This window comes from Mustela erminea, chromosome 15, assembly GCF_009829155.1.
Source record: "Mustela erminea isolate mMusErm1 chromosome 15, mMusErm1.Pri, whole genome shotgun sequence".
Lineage (NCBI taxonomy): Eukaryota > Metazoa > Chordata > Mammalia > Carnivora > Mustelidae > Mustela > Mustela erminea.
In genome coordinates, this window is record NC_045628.1 from 8823080 (window position 1) to 8836027 (window position 12948).

At 40.1% G+C, this 12948-nt stretch overlaps 1 protein-coding gene across 1 annotated transcript; it reads left to right on the forward strand.

Annotated features, from left to right (window-relative positions):
* Positions 1-6014: 6014 nt before the first annotated feature.
* Positions 6015-12627, forward strand: TEX30 (testis expressed 30). The gene is given in 8 exon segments (XM_032315001.1): positions 6015-6112; positions 9256-9329; positions 9818-9949; positions 9951-10047; positions 10813-10866; positions 11357-11533; positions 11536-11561; positions 12166-12627. Coding segments are annotated over 7 exon segments (675 nt in total). The 5' UTR covers positions 6015-6112; positions 9256-9314; the 3' UTR covers positions 12340-12627.
* The last annotated feature ends 321 nt before the right edge of the window (positions 12628-12948 follow it).

Sequence of the window (12948 nt, forward strand, 5' to 3'; positions counted from 1 at the left end):
TGCCTGATGCAGAAGTTAAAGCAACGATCATAAGAATACTGGCTGGGCTTGAGAAAAACATAGAAGGTAATGGGAGACCCTTACTGCAGAGATAAAAGACCTAAAAACTCATCACGCCAAAATGAAAACTGCAATAATCAAGATGTGAAAGTAACTGAATGTAATGACCACAAGGATGGAAGAAATAGAGGAATGAATAAGTGATACAGAAGATAAAAATTCTGGGGCACCTGGGTGGCTCATGCATTACGCATCTGCTTTGGCTCAGGTCATGATCCCAGGGTCCTGGGATCAAGCCCTGCATCAGGCTCCTTGCTCAGCAGGAAGCCTGCTTCTCCCTCCCCCCACTCCCCCTATTTGTGTGCTTGCTCTCGCTGTGTCTCTCTCTGTCAAATAAATAAATAAAATTTTTTAAAAAAGAAGATAAAGTTCTAGAAAATAATGAAGCTGAAAAGAAGAGGGAAAGAAAAATATTCACAAATGAAGACTTAGGGAATTTGGTGACTTCTTAAAGAATAATGACATTTGTATCATAGGAGTCCCAGAAGAGGAGAGGGAAAAGGGGGCAGAAGTTTTATTTGAGGAAATTATAGCTGAAAACTATAAGGAAACAGACATCCTAATCCAGGAAGGCACAGAGAACTCCCTCCAAAATCAACAAAAGCCGGCCCACACAAGACATAGCATAGTCAAATTTACAAACTATAAAGAAAAAACTCCTAAAAGAACCAATGCAAAAGAAGTCCCTAACCTACAAGGGAGGACAAATAAGGTTAGCAGCAGATCTTTCCACAGAAACTTGACAGGCAAGAAGCCAATGGTATGATATATTCAACATGCTGAACAGGAAAAATACACAGTCAAGGATACTCTTGGCTAGCAAGGCTAGCATTCAGAACAGAAGGTGAGAGAAAGAGTTTCCCAGACAAACAAAACTAAAGGAGTTCATGACCACTAAACCAGCTCTTCAAAGAAATATTAAAGGGAAATATTGAGCAGGGAAAAAAAGACCCAAAGTGACAACGACAAGACAAAAAAAACAGAAAATCTCCAGAACAACAAAACAATAAAATGGCACTAATTCCTATCTATCCATAATGACCCTGAATGTAAATGGACTAAAAATGCCCAATTAAAAGACATAGGCATCAGAATGGATAAAAAAATAAGACCCATCTAATTGCTGCCTACAAGAGACTCATTTTAGATCTAAAGTCACCTGCAGATTGAAAGTGAGGGGATGGAGAACCATCTTTCATGCAAATGGATGTCAAAAGAAAGCTGGAGTAGCAATACTTTACACCAAACAAAACTAGATTTTTATTTATTTATTTTAAAAAAAGATTTTATTTATTTATTTGCCAGAGAGAGAGCAGAGGGGGAGGGAGAGGAAGGCAGAGGGAGAAGCAGGTTTCCTGCTGAGCAAGGACCTTGATGCAGGGTTCAATCCCAGGACCCAGGATCACGACCTGAGCAGAAAGCAGATGCTTAACCAATTGAACCATGCAGGTGTCCCAGAAAAATTAGATTTTAAAACCAAAAGCTGTAACAAGAGATGAAGAAGAGTACTCTATTATAATAAAAGGGTCTGTCCAACAAGATGATCTAACAATTGTAAATATTTATGCCCCCAAGTTAGGAGCACCCAAATATATAAAACTATAGTGAAGGAACTCATTGATATAATATAATAGTAGGATACTTTAATACCCCGCTTACATCAATGGATAGATCATCTAAACAGAAAATCAACAAGGAAACAATGGCTCGGAATGACTCACTGGACCAGATGGACTTAACAGATAAATTCAGAACATTTCATCCTAAAGCAGCAGAATACACATTCTTTTCAAATCTAAGTGGGATATTCTCTAGAACAGATGACATTCTAGGTAACAAATCAGGCCTCAACAATTACAAAAAGATTGAGATCATACTGTGCATACTTTCTGACTACAGTGCTATGAAACTTGAAGTCAGCCACAAGAAAAAAAATTGGAAAGACCACAAATACACGGAGGTTAAATACCATCCTAGTAAAGAATGAATGGATCAACTGGGAAGTTAAAGAAGAAATTTAAAAAAAAAACATGGAATAAAATGAAAATGAAAACACAAAATCTTTGGAATGCAGTAAAAGCAATCACAAGAAGGAAGTATATAGCAAACAGGTCTACCTCAAAAAGTATGAAAAATCTCAAACATGCAACCTAACCTTACACCTAAAGGAGCTAGAAAAAGAACAACAAATAAAGCCTAAAGCCAGCAGAAGAAGACAAATAATAAATATTAGAGCAGAAATAAATGATATAGAAATAACAAATCCAGAACAGATGAATGAAACCAGAAGTTGGTTCTTTGAAAGAATTAATAAAACTAGCCAGCTTTATCAAAAAGGAAAGAGAAAGGACTAAAAAATAAAATAATGAATGAAAAAGGAGAGATCACAACCAACACCATACAAACAAACAAACAAAAGAAATACTATGAAAAATTATATGTCAACAAAGTGGGCAATCTGGAAGAAATGGATAAATTCCTAGAAACACATAAACTACCAAAATTGAAAGAGGAAGACATAGAAAACTTGAACAGATTGATAACCAGCAAAGTAATTGAATCAGTAATAAAAAATCACCCAACAAATAAAAATCCAGGGCCAGATGACTTCTCAGAGGAATTCTACCAAATATTTAAAGAAGAGTTAATATCTCTTCTTCTCCAATTATTCCAAAAAATAGAAATGGAAGGAAAAATTCCAGACTCATTCTATGAGGCCAGCATCACCTTGATTCCAAAACCAGACTGACTCCACTAAAAAAAGAGAATCATAGGTCAATATCCCTGATGAACAGGGATGCAAAAATTCTCAGCAAAATACTAGCAAATTGAATCTAATAGTACATTAAAAGAATCATTCACCACAGTCAAGTGAGATTTATTTCTGGGCTCCAAGGTGGCTCAATATTTGTAAATCTATCAACTTATACACCACATTAATAAAAGAAAGGATATGAACCATATGTTCTCAATAGATGTAGAAAAAAATTTGACAAAGTACAGCACCCATTCTTAGCAAAAACCCTCAACAAAGTAGGGATAAAGGGAACGTAACTCAACATCATAAAGGTCATATATGAAAAACCCACAGCTAATATCATCCTAAATGGGGAAAAGCTGAGAACTGTTCCCTCAAAGTCAGGAACAAGACAGAGATGTCCATCTAACCACTGTTATTTAACATGGTACTAGAACTCTTAGCCCCAGCACTCAGACAACAGAAAGACATAAAAGGCATCTAAATCAACAAGGAAGAAGTAAACTGTTACTATTTGCAGATGACATGATACACTATGTGGATAACCTGAAAGGCTCCATCAAAAAAATTGCTCGAACCGATATACAAATTCAGTAAAGTTGCAGGATATAAATCAACCTACAAAAATCTGTTGCATTTCTACACACCAATAATGAAATAGCAGAAAGAGAAATCCGATCCCATTTACAACTGCGCCAAAATGCATAAAATACCTAGGAATAAACCTAACCAAAGACCTAAAAGATCTGTACTCTGAAAACTATGGAACACTTATGAAAGAAATTAAAGTTGACATATAGAAATGAAAAGACAGTCCATGCTCATGGATTAGAAGAACAAATATTATTAAAATGTCTATACTACTCAAAGCAATCTACACATTTAATGTGATGCCTATCAAAACGCCACCAGCATTTTTCACAGAGCTGGAATCCTAAAATTTTAATGGAACAACCAAAGACCCCAAATAGCCAAAGCAATCTTGAAAAAGAAAAGAAAAGCTGAGGTCTTCACAATCCCTGAACTTCTAGGTCTATCACAAAGCTGTAGCAATCAAGACAGTATTGTACTGGCACAAAATCAGAAAGATAGATCAATGGAACAGGAACAGAAAACCCAGAAATGGACCCATAACTATATGGTCAACTAATCTTTGACAAAGCAAGAAAGAATACCAAAGGAAAAAAGGACAGCCCCTTCAACAAATGGCGTTGGGGAAAGAGGACAGCAAATTCAGAAGAACGAAACTGGACCATTTTCTTACAAGAAATTCAAAACGGATGAACGACCTAAATGTGAGACGGAAACCGTCGCAATCCTAGAGGAGAACACAGCCAGCAACCTCTTTGACATCGGCTATTGCAGTTTCTTATTAGGTCTCTGGAAGCAAGGGAAGCAAAAGGAAGAATGAACTCCTGGGACTTCATCAAGATAAATCCTCTGCACAGTGAAGGAAACAATTAACAAGACTAAAAGGTAACCTTTAAGATGGGAGAAGATATTTGCAAATGACATATCTGATAAAGGGTTAATATCCAAAATCTATACATAACTTAATAAAGTCAACACCCAAAAAACAAATAATGCAGTCAAGAAATGGTTAGAGACAGGAATAGACATTTTTCCAAAGAAGGCATCCAGATGGCTAACAAACACATTAAAGAGATGCTCCCCATCATCATTCATCAGGGAAATACAAAATTAAAATGAGATTCACCTCACATCTGTTAGAATGGCTAAAATTAACAACTCAGGAAACAACAGATGTTTCCCGCAAGGACGCAGGGAAAGGGGAACCCTCTTACAGTATTGGTGGGAATGAAGGCTGGTGCAGCCACTGCCTGGAACTTCTTCAAAAAGTTCAAATAGCACTACCCTAATTCAGCAATTGCACTACTAGGTATTTATCCAAAGGATCCAAAAATACTGATTCAAAGGGAAACATGCATCCCAATGTTTACAGCAGCATTACCAACAATAGCCAGATTATAGAAAGATCCCAAATGTCCATCGACTGATAACGGATAAAGAAGATGTGGTGTATTGGGGCGCCTGGGTGACCCAGTGGGTTAAAGCCTCTGCCTTTGGCTCAGGTCATGATCCCAGGGTCCCCGGGTCGAGCCCTGCATCGGACTCTCTGCTCAGCACGGAGCCTTCTTCTTCCTCTCTACCTACCTCTCTGCCTACTTGTGATCCCTGTCAAATAAGTAAAATCTTAAAAGAAAAGAAGATGTGGTGTATATATACAATGGAATATTCCCCAGCCCTACAAAAGAATAAACTCTTACCAACGGCGGTGACATGGATGGAACTAGAGTCTATTACGCTCAAGGGAAGTAAGTCCGTCAGAGACATGAGTGAAATCACATGTGGAATTTAAGAAACAAAACAGACAAATGTAGGGACAGGAAAAGAGGGAGGCAAATAATAAAAACAAATAATAAAATAGATCCTTAACTAGAGCGCTGAGGATTGCTGGGGGGGAGGTGGGTGGTTCAGCGTGTCCCCGGGCATTCAGGAGGGCACTTGAGATGATCGCTGGTCTTTGTGCACAAGTGTCCAATTACTAAATTCTGCTCCTGAAACGAGTATTACTGGAACGTGAATAAAAACTTGAAACAAACACAAAAGAACGAACAGTATAAAGCCTTGGTGGTCCCCGCAAGGGCTTCGGCTTTGGTTAGAGAGGTGGGGAGCCGCCGGCGGGCTTCGACAGGAGGCGTTCCCAGCTCAGCCAGGTCCAGCTGGTTGCTGGGCTGACCGAGCAGCCAACAGTGGAGGCCCAGGCGGGAACAAGAGAGCATTTAGGAGACTTGTTTCGGCACTTCAGGCAGCGCGGACTGGGGCTCTCCAGCCAGTCTGGTGGAAGCAGGAGAGGCGGCTGCACTTTGTATTTGCGAGCTGCAAGATGGACAGACTGTGAGTGTGAAAAAAAGAGTCATCAGAGATGACCTCACATGAATGGACCTGCGCAACGGCTGGAACGAAGCTGCTGGGATGGGGAAGGGTCCAGCTTGAGCGAGCCGGGGGTGAGCAGCGACCGGACTTGGCTCTGGAGCCAGCCGGCGGCGGGTGAGCACCTTCCGCCCGGTTCCCCAAGGAAATAACAGGAAAACTCCCGCTCCCAGCGTGCCCCGCGCGCCGGCCCGCGCGCCCGGGGGCGGGGCCTGCGCGCGCGTGCGCCGAGGCGGAACGGGCTGGCGGGTGCGGCGAGGCGGCCCCTTCGAGCGCGGTAGTTTGTTCCTTGAGGAGAGGGAGGACGCTTAGGCGCTCTCGGCCACCTTCCCTTCCCGGGTAAGAGCGGCAGCGGTGCTGGATGCCGCCGGCAGGTGGGGGCGGCATCCGGGGGAGGGTGCTGGCGCGCCTGGGGGCCCCATCTGACACATTCCGAGCTCGCGGCCGTCGCCCCTCGGGGGTATTGGTCGCCTCCGTGAGGCGGTCGGTGTGAGCTCGGTGCCCGCGGGCCCGGCCGCCGGGATTTCGCCTGCCTGGCGGATGGGGAGGCGGGAGTGAGGGGGCGCGGCGGGCGGGGAGAGGCGAACTGCGGGGAGCCGTGAGGGGTCGCGCGGAGCCCTGGGGACGGCCACCAGCCCCGCGCACGCGCGCCAGTGGAGCGAACGCGGGGAGCCGCCGGTGCCTTCGAGTCGCGAACTCTGGGGGACTCGGCTCCGAATTTCGGCCGTGCGACCGCTCGGTGTCTGTCGCGGACGCGGCCGGGTTCTCAGCCGCCGGGAGACTTGAACTCTTAGCGCTTTTGTTTGCCCGCGACGTGCAGCGTGCGGCTGTGGGTCCGACCGGTGGTGGCCACGCCGGTTTCTGGTGCGGAAGGTGCGGTGCTTGTGGCGCGTCGGTCCTGCAGCGGGAGCTGCGATCGCTCGTGGCACGCTGGGCTCGAGTCGTCGTGCGGGTCCCTCCGGAGGCCTCGCGATGCGGGGACACTGCCAAGGGAAGGGACTAGCGGCCCCTCGGCGCCGTGTCTCCGCGGCTCCGGGTTTGCAGAGCCGGACGCTGGGTCGAGACCGGGTTGCGGTGCGGTGCGGTCCTGCGGGGAGCAGTAGTGAGGACCGCAACACGTGCGGCCGTCACGGGGAACAGACTGTTCCTCGCGAAGGCTGGGAGTAGAGGTTTTTCTGGACCGCCCCTCCCCCAATACACCCCCCCCCCCCCCCGCAAACCCAAGTTTCCGAGGAGAAGTAGAGCATTCTGGGCCAAGATAGTGGGTTGAATACGTGTATCTGATACTACTCCCTCCGGAAGTCTCACCCAGCTTACGGTAAAGAGGATTTTTAAGAGACGCGAATCCAGGTGATGGAGAGAACGGGAAAGCAAACAGCAGGAGTAAAATACCGGGGCCTGGAAAGCAAGTGTTCTCCGCAGAGCTTTAGCTTAATTCTAAACCTGCAGCAAGAAGGACTGTTGAACGAGTCTCCGAACCACACCGGCACGGCGGCACCGGTCACCTTGGGAACTGGCCGTGAAGGGAATGGTGTTGGGGTGGAGCTAGGGCTTAAGTAAAGCTAACTTCGGGGAGATCTGTTCCACAGGCAGTGGGATAGCTCCGTCTCCTTCCCCATTTCACGCTTTCGGGTGACCGCCTTTCTCCCATTAGAAGGCAGGAGGCTGTTCTCTTGAGAACATAGAACGGGATCTTTGAACCAGGGGACCCCAGCACACTTAATTATGGGGCTACGTTTATGAAAGCAGGGACACTGAAACTGAAGGCTGAGGTACTGTATCCTCCTCCTCCCACTCAAATCTCAGAAGTGTTGTAGCTAGACGAATTCCCCTCATGTTCAAATCAGAATTTTTCTGCACAAACATACACATGTATGGAAGGCGGGTAAGTTGGTCACAGTGGTTGCTGCTGGGAAAGGAAAGGAACTGGGCGGCTGGGGGAGAAGGATGTGAGGAGACTTACCTATTTGCATTTTTGTTCTTTTAAAATTTTATTCCATATGCAAATACATTGCCTATTCAAAAATTAAATGTATTCCTTAAAAAATAGAATTTCAAATGAATACATCATTTGATACAGCAATTCCTCTTCCATGAATTTATTATATGGGTTTGTCTACACATAAGAAAATAATGTAAGTACATGCCATTCATTGCAATATTTTAGCAAAATATTGGAAATAATCTCAGTGTTTGTTAATAGATAATGGTTGGTGAAATAAATTATGTAAGACCCTTCCTTGGAATATTCTGCAGCCGTAAAATACAATGAAAGAAACTCATTGTATAAAAAAAAAAAGTAAGCACAAAATGTATTTTAAGTGGTAGGGGATTCAGAAAAACACGAGTTTATTTTGAAAAAAGGAGGGGTATGTGTGTATATATGTATAAAATATCTGGAAGTACCTGTAAGAAGCAGGTAATACTAGCTGACTTTGGAGAAGGGATCTGGGTAATGAGTCAAAAATGGAGTGAGGGAGGCTTTTCACTGTATATTTTTGGCATCTTTGAACTTTGAACCCTCTTATTGTTACCCAGTGAATTAATAAGTAAATGTTAAGAGGTAAAAATAGATGAATAATGGAGATCTTGATGTTGGTAAGATCCTGAACAATAAAAGATTTCTCAAAACAGGAAAGAATGCTGCATAACAATCCCAAAATCTCAGTGGCTTACATTTCATGCTCTTCGTTCTTCAGTGGCTTAGATCTTGGCTGGATTAGGCTGGACTCCAGACTTTAGTTCTGGGTTCGTATCTGCAGCATGTATCTTCGATCTGGGACCCAGACTAAAAAAGCAAAAATACCTGGAACATGCTTTTCTGATGGCTGAAGGTGGGACTTCAAGGGAGGCTTCTTGAAATTTGCCATGTTTTCTGCTCAGAAGTGACACATCGAAACCTTTACGTATATTCCATTATTTAAAGCAATGTCACAGAGTCAAGTCCCAAATCAGTGGGGTAGAAATGTATGTACACTCTGTCTACTGGGAGGCTCTGCAAAGGCACCTAACAGAGAATGTGGATATATACTTCTGTTGTGGGGTAAGAGGAGTTGGAGAGAGAATGTTGGAAAGATGATGAAAGAAATGGGTTAATAGAAAGCTACTGTGAAATTAAATTGAAGATAGTTGGTTGAGAATAAAGATGCTTAGGAAAAAAGATATGCATAATATATGCCAAGATACACATTTTACTCCGATATGAAATTTCTTATCGGAAGGTTTCCATGTCAAGGTATCATATTGGCTTTTCTTATGTAACATCTGCCATTCCCCACAACTGGCCCTGCAACCCAATTCTGAGTACCGTGGTTTTAGAAAGCTTGAAAATAATTAATGAAATAATGCACCTGTAAAGGCACCAGTTCTTAGAGAAGTAGTTCTAAATGTGTTTATTTCAGCTACTGAATGTGTTCATTCATAGTTCTATATGTCATATCCATGTCTGCAACCCACCTTTCACAACAGAATCTTCTTTTCAGGGAGATGTCCTTTGCTTCTCAGATGTAATGCACTTTAAGTTTGTTATTCAACAGTGAAAATGAGTCATACAGAGGTAATACATATTTTCGTATGTTCTGCATCTTCAGGGTTCCTTTTTTTTTTTTTTTTTTTTTTTTAAGTCATGTGGCTCCAGAGTAATTTTCTTATTTTCATCTCGTACAGTGAGAGACAGTATAGCATTAGTGGTTAAAAGGAAGGACTTTTAGAGCAAACTGCCTAAGTTTGAATCCTAGCTAGTGGCTGTATAACTTTGGGCACAAAGTTACTTAACCTGGTGTGGCTCTGTTTTCTCATCTGTAAAAAGGAGGTGATGATAGTACTTCATAGAATTATTAGGAAGGTTAAATAAGTTAATACATATAAAGCACTTAAAATAGTACCTGACACACAATAAATAAATACTTAAATACTAGCTATTGTTAATATTGCTTTTATTTAGTGGCCATGTGAGTCATGGTTCTCACAGAACAAAACATAGTGTTTAGTTGTCTGAATAGGCAAGGAAGTAATTTTTGATCCCTTTATTCTCTTGAATTCCAGGTTAAATTAAAAATACCTTTTGGAAATAAATTACTAGATGCTGTTTGTTTGGTACCTAACAAGAGCTTAACATATGGAATAATACTTACACATGGAGCGTCAGGAGATATGAACCTTCCTCATTTGATGTCACTTGGCATCCCATCTTGCATCTCATGGGTTTTTTTGCCTGAGATTTACCTGTAAAGGCCTTAATATTGTACATAGAATTAAGGCATATAAATCAGTTTTTGGTAAGAAAATTTCTTTATATTTACTTATAACAGAATTTTGTTTTAAAATTCTTAATACATTTAAGACAAATTCTATTTCGCAGTTGTTAGATTTATTTAAAAAGCTTTTAATGAATATTCTTAGAAACTCAATAGTACATGACAGCTGTATAGTAGTCAGATTTTTCTTTTTTGCTCTTAGTTTCCATGGAGATGAGTGCTCCCATAATAAATTGTTCTTTCATGGTACTACTAAGGAAATTATTTATGATGTAATTTTCTTAGTGGAATTATTTAACTTTAGAATACAGTTCTGGATATTTGCCTACTATACTATGAATGTATAAGTATAGCATTTTGAAGCTGTAAATCCCTGGATAACACAAATTTGAAATTTTTAAATCCAGATTATTTCAAACTTGCTAAGTTTTTCAGGGCTTTAAATAGATTTTAGTACTATTCTGTATTAGTTGGAAGATTTTACTGGCTTTGTTTTTAATGTAATTCTTTAAAAATAATTTAATACTTTTTTTGAGACAGGGAAAGTGATTTTTTTTTCTCATTTATTTGCCTGTATTTACCCAGCTATGATTTGATAGTGATAGTATGATCAGAAGAGCAAAGAACTGGTTACCTCTCTCAAGAAGAATTCCCTTGAGATTTTATGGTTGTCTTTGCAAACAGAATTTTATACATTTCACTAATGATGAGAAATATATATTGGTTTTTCCAGTGGTGTATTTCGTAGGAGAAGAACTGATAATTTTTTGGTTGGTTTTTCTATGAATTACCTAAAGACCTCAGGAGAATACAAACTGGCAGGTGTTTTCCTTGGTGGTAAGTTGCAATACTTGCTCTTTTAAATCTACTTATATTAATATAGGAACAGGTGATCACCAATTAAAATTAATTGGTGATAGGAAGCTAATGTAAGGATTTTTTTTGTTTTGCTAATTCACTTTCTTTTATAACATCAAGGCACTTTATTTATTTAAAGCAAATTTAAACCTCATACATACATTTTGGAACCAAAGATCGTTCCTTTTATTTATATCCCTGAGTCACTGTCTCTCAAATGATTCTTTGGTCCTTACCTCAAGTATTCTTCAGAAAACCTTTTTCTGACTTGGGATCAATTTTTAGCATTTCATGAAGTTACAGATGTCCATTGTTGGATATTAAAACTTGTTAATTGCCACCTTTTGGAGTTAAGTGATAGAGATATGATGGATGAACAGTAAATGAAATCTTACGTGCCCATATTAACACCACTTCTATATATGAATGTTCTGTATTTCAACTGAACTTAATTTTAATTGATTTTTAGGTCGTTCAATGGGCTCAAGAGCAGCTGCTTCTGTAATATGCCATATTGAGCCAGATGATGCTGATGATTTTGTTCGAGGTCTCATTTGTATTTCTTACCCACTGCACCATCCAAAGCAGCAACATAAACTTAGAGATGAAGATCTCTATCGTATAAAAGATCCTGTATTGTTTGTGTCAGCTCAGCGGATGAAATGTGTGAAAAGGTGAATTATAACTTGATGTTTGCATAAATGAGAGAGTGAATGAAAGACACTGTCTTGGGAACAAGATATTATCTGCAACTTTCAATCTCTTTAAAAGGTGCTGATTGGGACTAATGCTAGTTTTGTGACTTAGTTACCTGTTACTTCAGAAACTGAAAAATACAAGCATACTGACAGAATTCATCTCCCTGGAAAGAGTTGCTAAACGAATTGACTCTTATTTGGGAATAAAAAAGATTAATATCTGAATCTTGTGATTTGGGGATTTATACTAGGCTGTACATTTGGTTTATCATTTCAACATTTAAGCAATTCTTCAGTTTGTTATAAAATTGACTTGAGACAGAGTAACTTAAACATGTTACTATAGATGGTCTAATGGATGCTGGTCTATTCTGTGATATTGCTGTATTTGAGAGATGTGGACTGCCACTTCTGTGGACATTTCTTTGCATAGTTCCATTGCCTTGAATGTAGTCTATAGAGTAGATATTAATGAATATTAGTGAATGGATGCCAGTATAGGTGGTGCAGGGAGAGAGAGGGTCTTTATTAAACCCTGAAAGAGCATTAGTCTAGCATCCTTTTCTTTTTTTTCCTTTAGAACTTGTTGGAGAAAGTGGCACAGAAAATGCAAGCTCCCAATAAAATCCACTGGATTGAGAAGGCAAATCATTCCATGGCAGTGAAAGGACGATCAACAAATGATGTTTTCAAAGAAATAAATACACAGATTTTGTTTTGGATCCAGGAAATCACTGAAATGGACAAGAGATAATTGTATCTAGCTACAAACTACATTATTTTTAATACAAATACAGTTCATTTGATAAAGAACAGCATACCTCTCAGCATTTTGAGATATTTCAGATGAAGTTAATGTTCTTTAATGTTTCCCCCATTTTTAAAACACATTTTAATTGTGAAATTAATGTCCTTTATAAAATGTCTTTTGAAAGCACTGTTATAGTTGTATAAAGATGATGTACAAATATTGAAGTGGTCTAAATATAATTTATTTTCATTAATATAGTTTAAGTTTTGAAAAAAAATTAAACATTTGAATTTTGTTACAATGGAACTTTTGTCTTATTTGCTATGCAACTGAGAAAGTACTCTAATTTTGCAGAGTAGTGTCTTTAAAAAAGGAAAACAACTGTTTATTATGGTACATTTTGTTGTTTTATAGAATGTATGCATTCATTCACCTAATCTTTTAATCTCAAGGGATAGGAAGGAAGATACATTTTCAAATTTGGGGACTCTAAACATTGTTTTTGGAACGAAGTAACTTCATTCAAGAAATGTTTCTTGAAGGCTTGTTACAGGCAAAGCCTGATTAGGGTTGTGGAGATAAGTAAATACTTAACAGCTTAAATGTAATGGA